Here is a 23,760-nt window from a genome sequence, read left to right on the forward strand (position 1 = left end):
TACAGGCCGTAAATGGAGAAATCCACTGATATAAACGACTCTGGCAAAGGGCAGGTTGTTATGACCTACGCCTGGGAACTAGCATCTGGAAAACAGCGAAGCTGGTCGACTGTTGGTGTGGAACTGTCGTGGAAAGATTGGGGAGGCTGAAGGCTTGCATGCTCTCTAAATTAGGACAGGAGGTGATCTGTGCCAGATGTGGCGATAGAGTAGTCGCTGGTGAACGTTCAACGCACATTGTTGAACATAGGACTTCGCAGCAGACGTCTCCAACTTGTTCACTTGTTGACTCAACGACATCTTCAATTATGATTGCAGTTGGCACGATATAATCGAGATTTGACTGAGGATCAATGGAAATATGTTGTGGCATTTACTTGGGCTTCCAAGAGATCTGAGGTAGTAATCGAAGACGCCATGACAGCTGTAGACTACGTGATTATTATTGTAAACCAGCTGCATCCCTTTATGCTTTATGCCCTCCCCGACGGTGATGGCATCTTCCAGCAGAATAACTGTCCACGAGACAAGGCCAGAATCATGCTGCAGTGGCTTAAGGAGAATGATATTGAACTTACGTTGATGTATTGTCTGCCAAATTATATTGATCAGATACATTTGGGTCCTATTGAGTGCGGGGTCCGCGCTCTCAAAGCATCGGTCCGAAATTTCAGGGAATTTCGTGACCTGTGCGTCGACATTTAGTGCGTTGTATCTCTGGAAACCTACCAAGGACTGGCCCAATTTACGTCAAGCAGAATCGCTGCTGCATTGCGTTCCAAACGTGGATGAACATTCTATAAAAAATAAGGTGGTCTAGACGGTTTGGTTCATCAGTGGATCTTGTCGCCTCTTGTCCCTTCAGCTGTTTTTCATTTGTTTTTATTGTAGGATTTCTATTTATTGACGGATTCCCTGTAAGCTCCTGATAAACTGACTCATGTGCAGCCACGTGTAGTTCGCTCACGGTATGCCATTCTTGCAGTGTACACAGCACACGGTTTCAGTTGGATCTCTAGCTACAACGCAGCTACAAAAAGACGGAAAAGTTACTTCAGTTACCGATAACTAGCACTATCAGTGGCTGGTAAAGGAGTTCAGTAGAAATCTTTGATCATTTGCTCAATAACGTGAGTTCCTCGAAAAGAACGTCGCCTTCCCTCCAGGGATTCCCATTTGAGTTTCCGAAGCATCTCCGTAACACTTACGTCCTGTTCGAACCTACCAGTAACAAATCTAGCAGCCTGCCACTGAATTGATTCGATTTCTTCCTTTAATCCGCCCTGGTGCGGATCCCAAACACTTGAGCAGCACTCAAGAATAGCTCGCACTGGCGTCCTATATGCAATCTCCTTTACAGATGAACCACACTTTACTAAATTTCTCCCAATCCCAATAAACCCAACTCGGCCATTTGCCTTCTCTGCCACAGTCCTCACATGCTCGTTCCATCTCATATCGCTTTGCGGCATTACTACCAGATATGTAAGCGAAGTTACTGCGTCAAGTAGGACACTGCTAATGCTGCATACGAACATTACAGGTTTGTTTTTCCTACTCATCCGCATTAACTTACCTTTTTCTACATTTACATTCATCACACCAGCTAGAAATTTTGTCTAAGTCATCTTGTATTGTCTTACAGTCACTCATCTTCGACACCCTCCAATATACCACAGCATCATCAGCAGACAACCGTAGATTTCTGCCCACCCTGTCCACCAAATCATATACAGGATGGTCCATTGATAGTGACCGGGACAAATATCTCACGAAATAAGCATCAAATGAGAAAACTACAAAGATCGAAATTCGTCTAGCTTGGAGGGGGAAACCAGATGGCGCTATGGTTAGCCCGCTAGATGAACCTACGTTCAGTATTTTAATTTAAAAAACCTACGTGTTACCAACTGTTCGTCTAAAATTGTGAGCCATATGTTTGTGACTATTACAGCGCCATGTATCATGAAGCGAAAAAAGTGGTCCAACCAAAACATTCATATTTCTTTACGTACTACACTAATATGTAATTAAAAATGGAGGTTCCTATTTTAAAAAACACAGTTGATATCCGTTTGACCTATGGTTGGTTGGTTGGTTGTTTGGGGAAGGAGACCAGACAGCGTGGTCATCGGTCTCATCTGATTAGGGAAGGATGGGGAAGGAAGTCGGCCGTGCCCTTTCAGAGGAACCATCCCGGCATTTGCCTGGAGTGATTTAGGGAAATCACGGAAAACCTAAATCAGGATGGCCGAACGCGGGATTGAACCGTCGTCCTCCCGTTGACCTATGGCAGCGTCATATAGCGGGCCAGCTATAGCGCCATCTGGTTTCCCCTTTCAAGCTAGAAAAGTTTCGTTCTTTATAGTTTTTTCGTTTGACGCTTATTTCGTGAGATATTTGAACCGGTCACGATCAAAGGACCACCCTGTATATTTACATATATATATTTGGAGAATAATAGCGGCCCTGTCACGCCTCCCTGGGGCACTCTTGGCGATACCCGTGTCTCTGATGAACACTCATCGTCGAGGACAACCTACTGGGTTCTATAACTTGAAATCTTCGGGCGACTCAAATATCTGAGAACGTATTCCGTGTGCTCGTACCTGTTTTTACAGCCCGCAATGGAGCACCGCCGCGCGGGGTAGCTGTGCGCTCTGAGACGCCTTGCCACGGTGTGCGTAGGTCCCCCAGCCGGAGGTTCGAGTCCTCCCTCGGGCATGGGTGTGTGTGTTGCCTTAGCGTAGTTAGGTTAAGTAGTGCGTCAGCCTAGAGACCGATGACTTCAGCAGTTTGGTCCCATGGTCCTTACCACAAATTTCCAATTTGGAGCACCGTGGCATACTGATGATGCTTTCCGGAAATGTGCCTCTATAGTTCGCAGTACATCAAGTGAATAAGGGGCAAGCTGGTTTCACACCGGCGATGCTTTCTAAAACCATTATGATTCGTGAACATAAGCTTTTCGATCTGCAGGAAATCTGCAGAATATGTTCCAGAATTCTGCAGCAAATCCGATATTAAGGATATCGGTCTTTAATTTTGCGAGTCAGTTCTTTTACCCTTTGTATGTACAGGAGTCACCTGCACTTTTTTTACAGTCGTTTGGAACATAGCGCTGAGCGAGAGAAAATTTTATGTCTACTCAGAAATCATTTTCTCTGAAAAATTCAGTCTGTTCTGTAGACAGATAACCATTAAACATTACCACCAATATGTTAATTCTCATTCATTTCAAGCGACTGTGCCATTCATCATCATCATCATCATCATTTAAGACTGATTATGCATTTCAGCGTTCAGTCTGGAGCGTAGTCCCCCTTATAAAATTCCTCCATGATCCCCTATTTAGTGCTAACATTGGTGCCTCTTCAGATGTTAAGCCTATTACTTCAAAATCATTCTTAACCGAATCCAGGTACCTTCTCCTTGGTCTACCCCGACTCCTCCTACCCTCTACTGTTGAACCCATGAGTCTCTTGGGTAACCTTGCTTCTCCCATGCGTGTAACATGACCCCACCATCTAAGCCTGTTCGCCCTGACTGCTACATCTATAGAGTTCATTCCCAGTTTTTCTTTGATTTCCTCATAGTGGACATCCTCTTGCCATTGTTCCCATCTACTAGTACCTGCAATCATCCTAGCTACTTTCATATCCGTAACCTCAACCTTATTGATAAGGTAACCTGAATCAAAAAATGGTTCAAATGGCTCTGAGCACTATGGGACTCAACTGCTGAGGTCATTAGTCCCATAGAACTTAGAACTAGTTAAACCTAACTAACCTAAGGGCACCACACACACCCATGCCCGAGGCAGGATTCGAACCTGCGACCGTAGCGGTCTCGCGGTTCCAGACTGCAGCGCCAGAACCGCGCTAACCTGAATCCACCCAGCTTTCGCTCCCATACAACAAAGTTGGTCGAAAGATTGAACGGTGCACAGACAACTTAGTCTTGGAACTGACTTCCTTCTTGCAGAAGAAAGTAGATCGTAGCTGAGCGCTCACTGCATTGGCTTTGCTACACCTCGCTTCCAGAAGTCATCCGCATATGCGAGACTGCTTATTTTGTGTTCACATATCCTAAGCTCACCCAGCCAGTCTATTGTTTTCAACATATGATCCATAAATAATATCTACAACAGTGGAGACAGGTTGAAGCCTTGTCTTACCCCTGAAACAACTCTGAACCATGAACTCAATTTACCGTCAACTCTAACTGCTGCCTGACTATCTATGTAAAGACCTTTAATTGCTTGCAAAAGTTTGCCTCCTATTCCATAATCTCGTAGAACAGACAGTGTGGCCGAGCGGTTCTAGGCGCTACAGTCTGGAACCGCGCGACCGCTACGGTCGCAGGTTCGAATCCTGCCTCGGGCATGGATGTGTGCGCTGTCCTTAGGTTATTTGGGTTTAAGTAGTTCTAAGTTCTAGGGGACTGATGACCTCAGAAGTTAAGTCCCACAGTGCTCAGAGCCATTTGAACCATTTTTGAACAGACAATAACTTCCTCCTAGGAACCCAGTCATATGCCTTTTCTACATCTATAAAGCATAGATACAATTCCCTGTTCCACTCGTAACACTTCTCCATTATTTGCCGTAAGCTAAAGATCTGGTCCTGACAACCTCTAAGAGGCCTAATCCCACACTGATTTTCATCCAATTTGTCCTCAACCAATACTCGCACTTTCCTTTCAACAATACCTGAGAAGTAATGTGTAAATGGCCAGCATGCAGCCATATGTGCAAGTAAATAATGCCACATCTTTGGATATAAATCGTACATATGTCGAGTAGATCACGTAATTAAGGAAGAGTGTCGGTTGCAGATGCCGCTGACGGAGAAGTCGCCCAGCTTCCTGAGCGTGCTGGAGGTGGACGACCCCAAGCTGTGCGTGCTGCTACACCTCATGACGGCCATGGAGCCCATCGAGCCGGTGCTGGAGTCTCCGCTGGCGCGGCCGCTGGCGCAGCAGAAGACGGCCGCCTCGGACCTGCTGTGCGAGGTGGGCAGTGCCAAGACCGCCAGCGAGGGCATGCTGCTCTCCAACATGGAGAAGAATGGTGAGCTGCGCATTCAGTGCCACTTTATACACTGGTACTACGAGTATTTAACCATAGCGAACAAAAAGTGAGTCATCCTCAGCATACATCACACAACCCCTAGACTTGATAATCGCCTCCATTCCGCGAGGAAGGGATTTTACAAATTTCTTCACATATGACGCATCCATCTCAAACCACGCACTGGTGATGAGATCCCTTATAGAGGTACCAAATTGCTGATTTCTACGTTTGACCCATCATCCTCAACTGTCCCAGACTTTTTCTGTGGGATTTGGATTCAGTGGGCCAGTTGAGGTGTGATACGATGCCTGAGTGTTTGTCAAAACAGGAACGTACACTGTCCAGTTACATTAAGGAGCCATGCCGACTCCAGTGCTTTGGCCAGCTGCGCTATGGTTCTCGGTTGAGGATCAATGGCACGAACAGCCCAATCGAGGTGGCCCCACAGATAATCGACTGAGTTTAAACCCGGTGAGTTTGATGGCCAAGGGACTACGGTAAACTCATCCTGGTACTCTTGGAACCACGCAAGTACACTGAGAGCTGTGTAGCACTTTGCATTGTCCTGCTGGTAGGTGTCATCTTGCCGAGGAAAAATAAACTGCATATAGTGATTGGCATACTCCCCAAGGATAGATGCATACTTGTGTTGATCCATTTTGGCTTTCAGAATGACGAGATCACCCAGGAAATGCCACGAAAACATTCCCCAGATCATAAGGCTTCCTGCTTCGGCCTGGAACCTTTCAGCGATTGTTGCAGGCTGTTTGCTTTCGGACATTTCACGCTGTACCTGCCAATGGCCATCTGTCCAGCAGACCAAGAAACGCGATTCGTCTGAGAAGGCCACCTGTCGCCACTTGAAGAACGTCGATCTACGGTATTGGCGTGCAAATTCCAGTCTTCGTTGCCAATGAACAGCAGTCACTATGTGTGCATGAACTAGGTACTTGCTTTAGAAACACATACGCAGTAACGTTCGCTTAGCTGTCGTTGAGGAGACAATGTTGGTAGACCCTTGGTTCATTTGGGCAGTCAGTTCCTCAACAGTTGCACGTCTACTCGCACGTACACATCTCCGCAGCTGTCGGTCACCTCTGTCATCTACGGCCCGTGGTTTACTACACTTGCTTCGGCGACGGTTTTGTGTAGTGCCATTCCGCATTACACTGTATACTTTAACCACGGCAGAACTATTTACAAACTTAGCCACTTCGGAAATGCTTACACCTTTATTCCAAAAGCCAATGATCGTGCCTTTTTCGACGTTCGGTAATCGCTCCATTTCTGCATTACGACGACTGCACCATTTTCGCGTCCCCCTACACGCTGATTATGTTCTCCACTGCTAGTGCTACCACGTGCCGTTTGTGAGTGGTTATCGCGCGTTGACGTAAAACATAGGAGGTGGTCACATTAATGTGACTGGACCGTGTAAGTACGCGGCCCTTTCTACATTCGTTTTGTCATCTTCGTAGACGTAGTGTCCACAGCATACTCATCATACATGTGTGGACGGAAGGACAACACCTAGGCAGAGAGAATGTTGAAGTGAACTTCCTCTTTCATTTTCACAGTAACCTAAATGAGTGGGCACAAATTCGTACGAGAAACATCCCCGAATCACCGCAAAACCGCCTGAACTACACACTCCACACCCTGTGGGTTAACACGTCGTTGGGTTGTCGTTGCAGTCTATTACTTGCATCATTTGAACAGACATCAATTTCGACTCGTTGGACCACACTACACGCCTCCGATAAGCTACTGTCGAATTTCTGTGTCGTTCGGCCCACTGAAAGTGTGCAGCTATATTATGTGTCATCCTGAGAAATGTCATATTCCAAGGTAAATATCTCCCATTTGATTTCCCGAAGCATCAAAAACGGCCGTAAGCACTTTGGGACTTAACATCTGAGGTCATCAGTCCCCTAGACTTAGAACTACTTAAACCTAAGGACATCACACACATCCATGCCCGAGGCAGGATTCGAACCTGCCACCGCAGCAGCAGCGCGGTTCCGGACTGAAGCGCCTAGAACCGCTCTCGGCCACAGCGGCCAGCTCGAAGCATCTTCGTGGCACTTATGCGTTGTTCTAACCTGTCGATAACAAATCTAGCAGCCCGTCTCTGAATTGCGTCGATGTCTTCCTTCAATCCGACCTGGTGCTGATCCCAAACAGTCGAGCATTACTCAAGAATGGGTCATACTAGTGTCGTACTTGCGGTCTCCTTTCCAGGTGAACCACACTTTTTTTCCAATAAGCCTATATTCGTGGTGTTTGATGGTGAGATGTCAGGCGACAGAGATGTCATAAAACGCTAATACTCATCGTTATTCGTGGGATGCTTTTCATTCCTCACCACACGTGGCCTGTGGAAATTGGCAGCCAGTGGCGCGTATTCAGTGGATGCGAGGAAAACATTGCTTAACCAGCAAAAACTGGAAACCAATGGAAACATTAAACCTTAAAACCATTTCTTATTTTGGCCGATAAATGCAACTTTATGCCATATATTTGCATTAGGACTGTTGATTTCTCATGACTCTGAGCAACCGTTGGAACTTCGCGCTCACTGCACGATACAATTCAAGTGAGGACTGATGTTTTCTGAACGGTCTGTACTGGCGACCGCTGTAGCTCCGGGATGCGTGGCTAACCCGCTACCCGCGGCCACCGGGGCCCGCACTTGGGTGATTGCTCCTTTGCGGTGCCACGGAAAGCTCGCTCGTGGTTGAGGCAAATGACTAATTACGCATGTGGTAGGGCCTACATAGTTTTACGTCACCCCAAACTCATAGATTGCTTTAACAGTTTGAGATTAACATCGCATGGATGTACTGCAATTGGCGGGAAGGCAGCTATCATAGGTCGATGCGTATCGTAGTGCTGAGCAGAGAAAGCGTGCGAAACAAAGCAGCGTTGTGATTGTGCAGTCTGTGGAATTCTGCTGCACAACTTTGCCACCCACTTTTTCCAAGAAAAGTGAAACACGACACAATATGGTAGACCTACATCACAATTATATAACAACTAAGGTGAAATCTTGCATATGGCATTTCGATACGCAACTTTACAACAGCAATGAGTGCCTGACAGGATATCCTAATACGCAAAAGCTATGTTGTTGGATCATGATATTTGTTGATAAATGACAAATCCATCGGAATAGTGTCGACTATTGTGACATGGCTAACGTTCATAAGGCCATTAAAAAGCAAAACTGCTCTTAGAAGTATTCCCTCTCCATAATCAATGAAAAAGCATTCGGGAGGACACGAATTAATTGCATTTTGGCTGGGCAGGAAAGAGTTCATAATTTAGAACGTGATAATCTCATACGGAAGAATAGGAATATAATTAAACGCTTAACTGATGAATTGTTACATGTCCTCAGTGAATTAGACGAAAAGCAGAAACATCAGTTAAAATATTCTTCTATTTTTACAGGAGTATCAAATCTGATAGAGAATGACTTCACTTCTTGTTTCAAATGCTATCATGAACAAAATAAGAAAGGATATTGGTGAATGCAGTCTTTCCTCAGTACTCTTGGATGACACAACTAATGTGAATAATTTTTTGCAGGTATCCTCACTATTTCGCTACGTCACAGTCGATGGTCAAGTCCGTGAAAGATTTTTAAAATTTATGAACAGCTCTGATGACAGAACAATCGAGTTATTATGTCATATGTGCTACAAGTGATACACGACTATGGGTCCAATGAAAAACTAATCACTCAGTGTAACGATGGAGCTGAAGTTATGACTGGTAATTTGTACCGATTGCAGTCTAGACCAAAAACATGTTTCCTCCTGCAATGTTCGTTTACTGTTTCGCTCATGGACTGAATTTAGTGCTGTTGCGAGCCGTGTCTAAAATTAAAGAATGCTGTTCCTTTCTCCTCACTTTGTTCCAAATCAACCAAATGAATCAAGGCTGTAGATCAAGACGAAAAGAAAAGGTTGCTTAAAGTGTCCGCCACAAGGTGGAGTTCTACGACTCGTCTGGTTCAAACCGTATACGAATATCGCAGTATACTGGTTTCAGTTTTCAAGAAGAAAATGTATCCATATTGGCAGGCAAACAAGAGTCTCCAATGGGCTGCTAAGAGTACTGGGGCAACGGGCGAACACCGTAGCACACATGTGTTCATTGCGTTGGTAAAATTTAGATGCATGCTCGTGTAAAGAGATGCATCATGTGGACATACCTTTACAACGTAAATTACAATGAAAATGATAGAAAATTCTAAATTGCCACAAGTTTAGAATGACCAACAGTTCGCAAATAAGTTCTACAGGGATATTTAAAAACCACAGAACTATCGTAACAACTTGTGCAATGGCCCAGGAGCAAAAAAAGAAGGTTCGGTTACTATGTTTGTAAATCTCACCACGAAAAATCTATGTATGATATGCATGGTGGCAAAAAACTTGGAAGATAACTTCGAAAGGATGCGTAGAGTGCCTTGAAACGAATTTGTAATGTAGTCGAATTAAACGATGCAGAATATTGCACCTGCTAAAGTGTAACAAGCGCTTTTTATTACACAGTAAGTATGGATACATAATTATCACTTGACAGTTCACAAAACTAGTCCACACCGTTTCGTCGTAAAATTGAAGGCATGTCACGAGAAATATCCAGATAGTCCGTGGTCAAGTAAGTCCGTCAGCATCCGTGTAATTGCAATCCAAAGAGTTGTCGAGTGAGATCCAATAACGAGTGTGTCACATATGCACAGCATCAGTGAGGTAAATATAATAACACAGCACAATACGAAGTGAGTTCATACCAGCAAAGTGACCGGTTTTATTTCCTGCCTGACGTCAGGGGCCAGGGACATGCAATTGCTCAAAATGGTTCAAATGGCTCGAAGCACTATAGAACTTAACATATGAGGTTCTGAGGTCATCAGTCTCCTAGACTTAGAACTACTTAAACCTAACTAACCTAAGGACACCACACACATCCATGCCCGAGGCAGGATTCGAACCTGCGACCGTAGCAGCAGCACGGCTCCGGACTGAAGCACCTAGAACCGCTCGGCCACAGCGTTCGGCTGCAATTACTCGCGGGTCGTTTTTATCGGCTGCAGGTGGAGTCTTCGGCAGCGTATATACCAAGTTATCGATCTCACTGTCTAAGGACACAGATGTAACACAGAGGGGATTGGTTTAGAGAATGAGACACTAAAAGCAGGACACAAGTTTTACTGTTTGGGTAGCAGGATAACAAATTATGAAAGAAGTACAGAGAATATAAAATACAGATCAGTAGTACCAAGGGATGGCAAGGGATTGGACCTGATGTCGGTCTTGGGTGCTTTTGTCTCCGTACAGTCGCGGCAGAAATGTGTTCCTCATACACTACATACCAGTCAGCAGCTGTCTGACTCACGGCAGACCCGTGAGGCTTTGTGGAGATTGTTATTGTCCTGTGTGGCGATTTCCAAGTGTGGGAAACACTGCCGCTACCGTACTTAAAAATGTCTCTGAGCACTATGGGACTTAACATCTGAGGTCATTAGTCCCCTAGAACTTAGAACTACTTAAACCTAGCTAACCTAAGGACATCACAACACAGCCATGCTCGAGGCAGGATTCGAACCTGCGACCAGAGCGGTGCTACCGTGCTGAAGACCCACTTTAAACACTAACGAACCGGAAACCTGAATTAACCCATGCGCTTTGTACCAGTTATCATCGCACGTTCAATGTCGATAAACTCGCGACGTGCCGCCATGTTGACAACACATCTCTCTGTAACGGACTGCCCAGTCACCCTGTCTATTAGTCGACCAAAATATTATTGCACCTGGAAGCGGGGCCGCTTCGGTATCATGAGTCAATGCGTAATCGGAGTTCCGGAGCGAAGCAAGGAAGCAAGGCGGTGCAATTTCAGTAACACAATGAAAACTACGCTAACCTCGGTGGCTAGGGTCATGAAGTGAATGGTCCATTGCACAAGGGAGAGACGCCAAGTGCTTCATCTGCTGTATCTGTTCCACTGGAATCCGTTCCCAAATCACTGTCGTCGTCAAGTGCTGCATATTCATCTTGACTCAGACCAACATTGATTATTATATTCTCTACAGCTTCTTCTAGTAACCCATCTCTGCGCCAATATTCATTTAATTTCCTTTTACATGTTCGTAAGCTTTTAACCAATAATATTGAGCAATCTCAGACAAAGACTCTTCGTTTTTTGTTTTGTAGTAGGTAAATTAATGGAAGAAACGTTTTTCTGCACTTTTTGTTTCATTGTATACCACATTAGCTCTACTAGGTTTCAATCACAGTGAAATCACGAGAGCCAGAGAACAGTATATGCCTTATACTTTAAAACGGCATTTGCTTTAAAAATAGGCTTTGGTTATTGTAATGCACAATTTGTAAAAGTAGATTCCTTGTTAAGCTCGGTTCAAAACCGATTTTGTTCTGAATGAGCCATTCAGTTGCGTCCTTTTGCGAGTTGCTATAGTGGGAGCATTATTTGTCTGAACAACATGATATGGTGCATTAGAAAGAACAACAGTACTACCAGCTGGCATATTAGGAATCAGTTTCTCTTCTAACCATCTGCGATAATTACCCCCATTTATATCATTGTCATAATCATGGGATTTAGATTTCGAATCATAAATTAACTTTGTTCCCTCTACGGAATCCCTTGTTCCTCAGCTTGGACAACAATAGCTTTCTGGCCTGCACTGCTGTCAGCCATTTCACACGAAACTTCTTCATGCTGACACCACTTTGCCGTCGTATAATGCGCATGCAGCCACGTTTCATCCCTAAATACCACTGATGTATTAGATCCTTTTTCAGTATTTCTAGCTGCTGTCAAGCATTCCGTGAGCTTTGCAAAAATGTCGGAGCGTTCTTTTAGGACAGTTCTCCTTTTTTTACGTTTTTTGAAAATGACTCCTCTCTCTTTCAAAATTATCCGTAATGTTTTCTTCCCCCACTTCAACGGTTTTTTCACAAATTTCTTCTGCTTTCTTAAAGCCTTTAAAAATGGATTCTACTGTTCTTCCTGACTTCTTCTCACTGCCCGCTAGATTGCCTTCTGTAGAGGTATCATTACCTTTTCTCTTCCTGGAAAAATTGTTCAAGTTCGAATGTTTTCCACTCTCAGTGATATTCGCGATTAGAGATACCACCGTGCTGCACTACGGACGATATTTCACGAAGACACACGAGCCACTTCACAACTGACCTGAAAGCATTGACAATACGATGCGTTTTCGTTAGTCACGACCTTGCTAGTTTACTGTCACGTCACCACATGTTTCGGATAACGGCCGCGGGTCGCCAAGTCCAAAATATCGTGGTTGGGTAGTAAACTCGAGCCACACACCGCATCTGGGGACAACATTCGCGGTCATACTCGGCACATCTTTAAATGGGACAACTCTACCCGTGGCTTTTGGCCAAGCGTGTAAGTTCACGTCAAATATAAATTCAGGTTTCAGAGACTCTTGTCTGAACACATTTGTCAGGAAAGTAGCCTTGTACGGAATTTGGATATGTAGGATAAGCAGCACAGGTAAGAAGTAAATAGAAGTTTTTGAAGTGTACTGTTACATAACAATGATGAAAACTAGATAATAAGTTACCCATAAAGAGATACTGAATCGAGTTAGGGAGAAAAGATCTTTATGTCATAACTTGGCTAAAAATATGGCCACGTCTTGAGACATCAGTGAAAGCGAGTTAGGTAATGCAGGGAAATGCGGGTGATAAAAATTGTAGAGGAAGGCTAATGCTCCAAAACAATAAGCAGGTTCAAATGGATGTCAGTTGGAGTAATTATAAGGAGATGAGACTTGCACAGGATAGACTACGGTGGAGAGCTACATCAAACCATTCTTCGAACTGCTGACCACAGTACAACAAATGGGAATCCAGAAGAGCCTCTCAAATGAATTTTCCATTTCATAAGCACTGATCAAGTAAAACACAGTTGGCAACAAATGCGCCGCACAGGATTAGCCGAGCGGTCTAGGGCGCTGCAGTCATGGACTGTGCGGCTGGTCCCGGCGGAGGTTCGAGTCCTCCCTCGGGCATGGGTGTGTGTGTTTGTCCTTAGGGTAATTTAGCTTAAGTAGTGTGTAAGCTTAGGGACTGATGACCTTAGCAGTTAAGTCCCATAAGATTTCACACACATTTGAACAACAACAAATGCATCAGTTCCTTAAACGTTTTCGAACACCCTCATGACGTTACAAGAGGTAATAATTTGTCCTTTATTGTCCACGTACAGTCCGTGACGAACCACAGCCCTGTCAAAAAGAAAAAAAGAATAGCCGTTCTTCAAGCAGAAACAATTGTATTGCCCAGATGCGAAGAATGAGTTAATTACTTCGTTGGACCTTTTTCATCTTTGTGCACTATTGTTCTGAATAATTTCCTGAGTCACATCCACAAATTTTCAGACATCTGCACAGTTCGACCGATTCGTGTTTTTACAGGAGCTTCACAGTAAGGAAGACGTTACCCCATTACATGTGATAACATCTCACGGAGTAGTAAAGCTGTCAATCTTGCTGAAGAAAGAAAGACATCACATATTGAATGGTGTGACCACGGAACCTTTTTCTGCTGCAGCATATCTAGGCAGAAGGCAACAAGAAAAGGTCTGCAAAATCTCTTTGATACGCCGTTGCGCGTTTTTATGTTTTTATCAAGAGAGAGAGGCGGTCGGAGTAAATAACAGCACAAAAATCATAGTATATGTTATTGAGCACATTGCATAGTATTCGATTATATGCCTCGAATAATTTTGCCTCGTTCTCCTGAGAATGACATCGCCTTTAACGCAGCGGTAGGATTCATAATATGCGAAACGCTGCCAAGTGTTGAAAAATAAACGATTCGGGAACTGGCATCCATTCAAACTACAACGAATGATTCATTCCTAATGAATAGAACCCCAGGGGCTGCAGGACCTCACCGATTGAAGGAGACATAGCGACACCGTATATCTATAGTGAAACAGTAGTTGGTTTGCGTGACTTACGACTTCCACGAGCCCACGTTTGCGTGTTTAGTGTCACTGTTACGGCAGCTCGGTTAGCGTGCGAAGCTTCGAAGATCCGATATCGCGCATCCAGATAATACAAGCGTACTGTTCGACTACAATGATATATATATCGATATTGCACTGAAATGAGAAATGTCGTGTACCAGTCCTCTGAACACTCACAATTGTGGGTTTCCGTTCCGTGTTACGATTTATTTATTTGATGTTGGCAACTGACAATTCCCAAATCATATACTGTACAGTCATTTCTCAGACATCACACAACATCACGATGAGTATTCAGGCTCAACCACATTCATGTTATGAGTGTGCGAATGTATAGAGTTGTGCAAACTTTAAACTTAGATCATGTGTAATATCAGAAATAGACACGAATTCGACCTATCCACAAAAGGGGCAGACAAGATGAGATAAATTTTCCGCCCAGTACCAATGTTATCAATTGTTTCGAAGATATCTGAGTGAACAGAGTGTAATAAATTAGAAAAGTGTAACAAATCTCGTAAATTCATTAGGAATAATCAGTATGGATTTAGGACGAGATGAAACACTGTGTGCCCAGCTAACTAACTAATCACTAAAATATGCAAATGTTTGATAAAAAGTTGTACGTATCTAGTGTCTTTTGTGACGTCCACTAAAGCATTTGATACGGGAAGCCATAAGCTGCCGCTTCAAAAAACAACTGTTTATTGCTTGCATGGAACATCTAAACATTCTGCGTGGTGTCTGTTTGTTCTATATCGTGTCTCCCTACCACTTTCGCGCAACGACGCTCTGAGCGTGTTTTTTAGGGAAATGACTAGTTTGAACCTGGGACCTGTTGCTGGTAAGGAGACGTCAGGCCACACATGACATGTAGAATTCAGAAGAGTTCAGTGAGACTAGCGATGATATAACCAAATACTTAATGATTTCAGCGTCAGCTCCACTGCACTCCCTGTAAAGGAATCTTAATACTAACTAAATTTAGTGGAAGGGGTTCAAAGCTTTCTTATTTTTAGTTAGCTGGTAAAATAAAGTCGAAAAAGCAGTTAAGTTTACCATTGGAAATTTTATTCTACTCACAAAACCTCGTTTATAAATTGCACAGTTGATAAAAGGAAATGTTTTAATACAGGATGGTAAAAACCAACTGCGTTCAACAAAAATGTGAACGAATATTCCCTGAATGGGTTTCCAAGTTCTACAATGGACCAAAGGATGACCTATGCCATATCACATCTATAATCTAGGTTTAAATTAAGTTTCACAAAAAAGCAAATTATCAAAATGGTCTACAGTGACCCTCAATTGTCTTTAATTACTTATCTAACTTGTCGTAAATTACAGTGGCTGATGTGGCTTCTCAATAACTATATAACAGAAAAATCATCGCGTTTCAGATTTTTACTTCAAGTGGCAAATGTGAACACCATGAGCTTTAATTGACGATCGACACTAGCATTACGCAAAAAGGGGATGTAACAGATGAGACTTCTGCAGTTCTGAGTGAAGCCTTATGCGCTCAAAATGCGGCATCGCGTGCGTTCATTACCCTGTCAGTGTTCGTCAGGGGGCGGCGGCCGGCGCAGCTCCGTCCAGCTCGCCCTCTCGGAAGCAACTCTCAACTTCTCCTTACTACAATTTACCGAAGTTGGTTTAAAAAAAAAACTATCTGGCTGTGTTTTCATCTGACTAATCAGGGTCTCAATGGTAACCTTAAGCTCCGCCTACAAAACCACTTTTCGTGGTGGGGCAATGTTTTTAAAGTTTGCAACGTAACAGAGACGCGAAAAAGTCTCACGCTAAAACTTGCAGCTGGTGTGGTCCTTTAGTGTTACCGTAAGATATATACTGTCCTTCTGGAGGGCTCTAGCTTTTAACATGGGCTGGGGGGTGGTCCTAACGTAACAGAGACGCGAAAAAGTCTCACGCTAAAAACTTGCGGGTGGTGTAGTCGTAGCGGTTAGCTGGCGACGTGGGTGTCCGTCGCTTATCGTAGGGTCTTCTCGCTGACCACGGTTCTGCTCTCGGCTTCTGTTCTTGTTTCTCCCTCGGAAATGCGTCTGTCTCACGGTGGGAAGGTGTTACATGCATTTAGGCATTCTTGTGTTAGTCTGTGGTATTCCATTTTGCTCACTCGTTACTCGTATTACTTTGGTTAATTTAATGTCACGATTTATTTGGAGCTATGTGACATACTACTGGATTTGCTTATCATGTCAGGGTTTTCATTGAAGGTGTTGGATTTGCCTGACACCTTACAATCTTAAAGCTAGTTTTCATCCTATTTCAGAAATAGAAAGCTACAAAAAAGTGAGCAAGCTTGTTCTAGCTGAATGAAGATGTACATCGTGGATCCGTACTAGACTCGTTACTCTTCCTATATTACTTAAACGACATCTCATGTAAGATAAACTCAGAAATAATTCTACATCTAAATCTATAAACTTAACAATAACAAGCATCAAAACTGATACAGGGATTAGTGAACACAAGGCTATCGTAGGGAGATTGAATACTGTAGCCCCCAAACCCTCCAACAATAAACGAAAAATATACCTATGCAAAAAAGTAGATTAAAATTCACTTTTCACATTCCTTCCAAATTAACAATATAGGTGTAGACCAGGTGTGGCTTGAATTCAAAGAGATAGTATCGACAGAAATTGAAAGATTTATACCAAATAAATTAACAAACGACGGAGCTGATCCTCCTTGGCACACAAGACGTGTCAGAACACTGTCGCAGAAACGACGAAAAAAGCATGCCAAATTTAAACGAACGTAAAATCACCAAGATACGCGATCTTTTACAGAAGCTGAAAATTTATCGAGTACATCAATGCGAGATGCTTATAATAGTTTCCACAATGAAACTTTGTCTCCAAACCTGGCGTAAAATCCAGAGAGATTCTTGTCGTATGTAAAGCATGTTAGCGGCAAGACACAATCAGTACCTTCTCTGCCTGTTAGTAATAGAGATAATATTGAAGACAGTGCTGCAGAGTTACTAATCACTGCTTTCGGAAATTCCTTTACCAAAAAAGACGAAGTAAATATTCCAGAATTCGAATCAAGAACATCTGCCAACATGAGTATCTTAGAAGTAGATATCCTCGGAGTAGTGAAGCAACTTAAATCATTTAATAAAAGCAAGTTTTCTAGTCCAAGCTGTATACCAATTATGTTCCTTTCAGAGTACGCTGATGCAATAGCTCCATACTTAACGGTCGTATCAACCGCTCGGTCGACGAAAGATCCGTACCCAAAGACTGGAAAGTTGCACAGGTCACACCATTACTCAAGAAAGGTAGTAGGAGTAATCCACTAAATTACAGGCCCATATCATCAACTTCGATATGCAGTAGGATTTTTGAGCGTATATTGTGCTCGAAAATTATGAATTACCTCGAAGAGAACGGTCCATTGACACACAGTCAACAAGGATTTAGAAAACATCGTTCTTGTGAAACACAACTAGCTCTTTACACACACGAAGTGTTGAGTGCTATTGACAAAGGATTTCCAATTGATTCCGTATTTCCAGACTTCCAGAACGCTTTTAACACTCTACCACACAAGCGGCTTGTAGTCAATTTGCGTGCTTATGGAATATCGTCTCAGTTATGTCACTGGATTCGTGATTTCCTGTCAGAAAGGTAATAATTGATGGAAAGTCATCGAGTAAAACATTTGTGATTTCTGGCGTTCCCCAAGGTAGTGTTATAGGCCCTTTGCTGTTCCTTATCTATAGCAAAGATTTAGGAGACAATCTGAACAGCCGTCTTAGGTTGTTTGCAGATGATGCTGTCGTTTATCGTCTGGTAAAGTTATCATAAGAACAAAACAAATTGCAAAACGATTTAGAAAACTAAGATATGTATGGTACGAAAATTGGCAATTAACCCTAAATAGCCGGCCGGGGTGGCAGAGCGGTTCTAGGCGCTTCACTCTGGAACCGCGCGACCGCTGCTATCGCAGGTTCGAATCCTGCTTCGGGCATGGATGTGTGTGATATCCTTAGATTAGTTAGGTTTAAGTAATTCTAAGTTCTAGGGGCCTGATGACCTCAGACGTTAAGTCCCATAGTGCTCAGAGCCATTTCATTTGAACCCTAAATAACGAAAAGTGTGAGGTCATCCACACGAGTGCTAGAATGAATCCGTTAAACCTCGGTTACACGATAAATCAGTCAAATATAAAAACCGTAAATTCAGCTAAATACCTAGGTATTTTTATTACGAACAACTTAAATTGGAAAGAATACATAGAAAATGTTTTGGGGAAGGCAAACCAAAGAACCAGAGACTGAGTTTTATTGGCAGGACATTTAGAAAATGTAACAGATCTACTAAGGAGACCGCCTGCACTGCGCTTGTCCGTCATCTTTTAGAGTACTGCTGCTTGGTGTAGGATCGTTACCAGATGGGGTTAAAGGAGTACATCGAGAAAGTTCAAAGAAGGGCAGCAAGTTCTGTATTATCGCGCAATAGGGGAGGGAGTGCACTGACATGATACAGGATTTGGGGTGGATAACATTAAAACAAAGGCCTTTTTCGTTGCGGCGGAATCTTCTCACGAAATTTCAGTCACCAACTTTCTCCTCCGAATGCGAAAATATTTGGTTGACATAGGGAGAAACGATCGTCATAATAAAATAAGGGAAATCAGAGCTCGCACGGAAATATATAAATGTTCGTTACCTTCCAAGTGCTGTTCGAGATTGGAATAATCGAGAATTATTGTGAAGGTGGTTCAATGAACCCTCTGCCAGGCATTTAAGTGTGATTTGCAGAGTATCCATGTAAATGTAGATGTAAACGTAGATGTAGAATAAAATACGGTCAAATTTCAAAGACTACATGGTACAAACTACAGGATCTAATACTGAGAAGTAGTTAAAAAGTCAGTGTTATTAAGCGTGAAAGAATTTCTAAACGAGGAAGACAAGTAGCAGACATTCAAAATTTTTACGTTCTTTTATCTGTGTATGCGTGTCTTATAATAGATGAATGTGTCCTTTTTATGTTCATCCATGTTTATAAACTACAGAAGCAAACTCTGAAAAATACTTAAAAAGGGAAGAAGAAGACATGTAACACATGTTTAGATTTTTACGTTGGAATCTGTGTGTGTGTGTGTGTGTGTGTGTGTGTGTGTGTGTGTGTGTGTGTGTGTGTGTGCTGATTTTCTTTTAACATATGTTTACGTTGTTTTTATGAATACCTGATTAGGCATAGGTATGTATTCATTGACGAGCCACCAACCTTTCAGTTAAATGGTTGTGTGTGACATGTCATGTGACATTAAAAAATCAATTCTACTTCATCCTATTCTGTTATAGGGTATATCATAATAAATACGGGTTTGCAAACGAACCGTCTGCGAGATTATTGCGAATGTGACTTGTAAATTATAGAGTGCAGCAGTCAGTCGTCCTTTTTTAGATTTTATTACGCAAATCCAGATTTGCGTAATAAAATCTAAAAAAGTCACATAACAGTCGCTGAGTGCACCCACTTTCCGAATGGAAAGTAACCTGATATTGCCAATGTGCCCTATAAGCCACGGCTCACTTCAGGATGAAATATTGTCGTGAACAGTACTCATGTACCAGGGCTGTTCGGAAACTAAGGTCCGATCGGTCGCGAAATTAAAACCACGGTGAAAATCAAAAAATTTTTATTCACAACAGTTTGCCACACCTTCCAGCTACCTCTCTAAATAGTCACCGCTCCGACTTAGACATTTATCGTGGCGTTGTACAACCTTTCCTGTGTCCTTGTCACAGAAAGCAGCCACCTGTGATTTCTGCTAATTCTCTACGCTGATCTGCCTTTCGTTGTCTGTGCCAAAATGTTGTCTTGGTAGCCAGCGGTTCATGTGAGCTGAGATGAACAACGGAAGGAGCCCTTTAAGGGCTATGTTGTGGGTGATCACACACTTACCATCGAAAACGCTGCAGGAGCGTCTTTATTGCCCCTGCAGAATGCGGCTGCAAATAGTCTTGAAGAAAGAAATGCACGACAATTAAGTTATGTGGGCTGCATAGCTTCAGGCGAACTCTCTCACCAGATCCACATACTTGGAGGGAGACACTGTTGTTTTAGGCAATGCTACGTGATCACTTTGCGCTCTGAACTGAAAAGAGCGACGTGAAGCGATCGACAGGCACACTAAAGACACTGTCCAACACATCTGTGCAAAGTTCCGTCAGATTTTCCCAGTGGTTTCCATTTCGCCCCTAATCGGACCTTACGTATTTGAAACGTAATCTTTTCGGCACAATAAGTCCCAATCTAATTGGGCTCAAATTGCAGTTTTGGCTATTAATTACGATACGCCCTGTAGGAATTTTTCAGCTGAATATATGAGCTAACTTGCCAGATAAACGTTGCTGCTGTGTCAGGGTTCTCGAAGAGGTTGGGGGTGAAAGATTGTAAGAACCACACACACGACTGACGTAGTGCAATAGAAGTTTGGTTGTTGCAGCGGAGTTCCCGTTCATTTCGTACTACGTGATCAACAAGAGCCAGACGGACCCGGTGGACTTCTTCCGGAACCTGCGCGCGGCGTCTCTGCGGAAGTTCGACCCGCGCAGTCTGCGCTACACGGCGGCCCACATCCTCGATCTCTTCAACGAAGTGGCGACGATCGCGCGCCCGCCGCTCGATACCCACTCCAAGAGGCCCAACTCGGCCGCCACCGGCTACATCATCTCCGTCTACAAGGTGTTCGAAGGCGACGACGGCGAGAAGTTCGAGAAGAACTGGCTCTATTGGACAGGTAAATTACACTTCGAATGCCGTGTCTGGTAGTATACGCGACCTATACGTCGCACTGCACTGTAAGACAGTCATAACTTGCTTTCAGCATTGGTGTTGTCGAAGAACATCTTGAACTCTGCAAGTAAGAAAGTCTACCGTATAGACGAATTAGGCGGCACCTTATGGCAAAAAAATATGGTAGAGTTAAATTTTAACTCTAAGTTTAGAAAATTTCTGCAAACCTGTTTTTCTGTCCATTTATGTTCTTGCTCGTTTTGTTTCCTGACCTACACAATACAAAAGTATTGCTCTTTTCACCACGCGAGCACCTGTCACGTGTGGTTCCCGAGGCTAGCCTAGGAAAGTGTTTCCAATACACCGTGCACAAACTTATAGTGTAGTATGTACATTAAAAGCATTTTCTACCGTCTCTCTCCCCTAAGTTGATATTTCTTCCATTTAGTTGATGTTTCAGGGCCTGTTAAGCTCCTGTAATAATTATATGATTACCATTATTATTCTTACTGGCACCAATAAATGAGTGGACAGAGGGCTGGGCTTTCGTATCGCAGTTTACAGGTTCAGACACATTCGAGGTAGTTTCTTTTCCTTGGACTAAAAAATTCACCTTACGCCACGTCACGTAAGCATACAGCCTGTAATAGAACCTAGGAATACTTTCATCGTATTCCCAGCAGGACTGAATTCTCGGATTTTGCAACCAACTGGTAGAAGAGGAAATAACTTTGGCAGGATTGCAACCAGTATACTTTCATGCAGTATACAACCGTTAGTCAATATTTACTATTGCAATTTCTCGAATTTCCTGTTGTTGTGAATTTCTTTTCCTATGCAAGCGAATCTCGGAGTTGTTTCTAAACCAACTTCTATTGCATCATAATTCTCTATATTACCCTTCAGAGCACCGTAATTGTTAATTATGTGCTTGCAGGTGTTCTGCCGAGTTGTTGTTTCCATTTTATGCACAATATCTGACCAGCCTAGGCGTCTTCTTCAGATTCTGAGAGTTCTGCTGTTTTCTGAACTCGTCGTGTGGACTCCAACCACACTGCGAAATGCCGTTACTCTAGCACCGATTCCCGACTCCCATTACGCCTCCTGATGTTCTTTTTTTTTCAGAGACTACATTGATATTCCGTGAAACGCAAATTCTCCCAATTGTGGTGGCTGAGATGGCAGGCTAGGTCTTAACAAACTGAGTGACGGACCCTAGGCATTTTTCTTTAAAAAAACCTTCGGCCCCATTTATTAGGTTTTCTGACAACTTTATTTCGAAAGATTTCATAATTATGCTGTCCCAGAAACTTGACGTTTACACAATTATATTGGTCTCATTGTATTTCATTTAATTAATATATACGAAACACTGCTCGGCATCAGCTGATTTCCTAGGCTGCTCTAGTCGTGTCTGTCAATGATGTTCATTGCATCTCTCCTCAACTGTTCGATAGTCTGTCCCACGTAAGACATGCCACATTCGCATCGAATGCGATGCACAACCAGCTCTCAGAGACTTACACTATCTTTAACATTACAAATATGAATTAATAACAAATTATATAAGAAGAGGCTAATGTCGAGGTACAAAGCAAAGTTTCAGGGATACGTAATTTAAAAAATCCCTCAAAAAAAGATGTCAGAAAGCCCTATAAACAGAGACGAGTGTTTCAGTTTAAACAAGGATTAGGTTCCAGCACTTGGTTTGTTATGATCTCGCCGGCCATCACATCCACCACAACGGGGAAACGCTGAGAGAATGTGCGTTTCACGGAATATCAGTGCGGGCTCTGGAAAACTAAAGAGCATCAAAGGGCTTATTAGACGTCAGAAATCGAACTCAGCTGTAAAAGGCGACGCGAGACCAACAGTAGTTCACAATAGCAATGGAGTCCAGAGCGATCACACGTAACAGCAGAACTCGTTGCAACTGAAGAAGGAGGCTGAGTCAATCGTCAAAATATTGCGCATAAAGTGGAAACAACAACTCGGCAGACATTCACACCGAGGAAACGTGACACCCCCCCCCCTTTCTCTCTCTCTCTCTCTCTCTCTCTCTCTCTCTCTCTCTCTCTCTCTCCCCTTAACGAAACTTAATGAAAGACTAAAACTACTCCCTCCCTCCCTCAAAACAAGCCTTGTAAAGCCCAACGGCACCGACCGACCGCCGTGTCACCCACTCCCGTTAGGCATCACAAGACGCGAATAATGAGGGACATGTGATCAGCACACCGCTCTTCCGCCCGTTGTCAGTTTTCGTGACCAAAGCCGCTACCTCTCAGTCAATTAGCTCCTCAACTAGCCTCTCACGGACACTGCGCACCCATCTTGCCAACAGCGCTCTGCAGACCTGGACGGTCACCCATCCAAGTGTTAGCCAAGCCCGACAGCGCTTAACTGTTGCCACATGAGAGATCATATCACCATAATTTTACCTTCTACAAATGGTTCAAATGGCTCTGAGCACTATGGGACTTAACTTTTGAGGTCATCAGTCCCCTAGAACTTAGAACTACTTAAACCTTACTAACCTAAGGACATCACACACATCCATGCCCGAGGCAGGATTCGAACCTGCGACCGTAACGGTCGCGCGGTTCCAGATTGTAGCGCCTAGAACCGCTCGGCCACTCCGGCCGGCTTTACCTTTTACATTTCCATATTAATGGGGAAAGGGGGGGGGGGATGGTCGGGAAGAGGATGCCCCACGTACAGCGTCTAGAACCGAATCTGCACTGGACCTGCACGAAAAAGGAAAATTAGGGCTTCACTTCCCGTCAACAATTACATCATTAGTAACATGGGGGACTGATGACCTTAGCTGTTTAGTCCCCCTTAAACATCCGAACAACCACCACC

At 43.5% G+C, this 23,760-nt stretch overlaps 1 protein-coding gene across 1 annotated transcript in view; it reads left to right on the forward strand.

Annotated features, from left to right (window-relative positions):
• The window catches only part of LOC124722129, a 256,902-nt gene that overhangs the window by 190,711 nt on the left and 42,431 nt on the right, over positions 1-23,760 (forward strand). The window contains exons 3-4 of the mRNA XM_047247333.1: positions 4,837-5,071; positions 20,609-20,902. Coding sequence (XP_047103289.1) covers positions 4,837-5,071; positions 20,609-20,902 — 529 coding nt within the window. The remainder of the gene's footprint in view (positions 1-4,836; positions 5,072-20,608; positions 20,903-23,760) is intronic.

Source organism: Schistocerca piceifrons, chromosome X (assembly GCF_021461385.2).
Source record: "Schistocerca piceifrons isolate TAMUIC-IGC-003096 chromosome X, iqSchPice1.1, whole genome shotgun sequence".
Lineage (NCBI taxonomy): Eukaryota > Metazoa > Arthropoda > Insecta > Orthoptera > Acrididae > Schistocerca > Schistocerca piceifrons.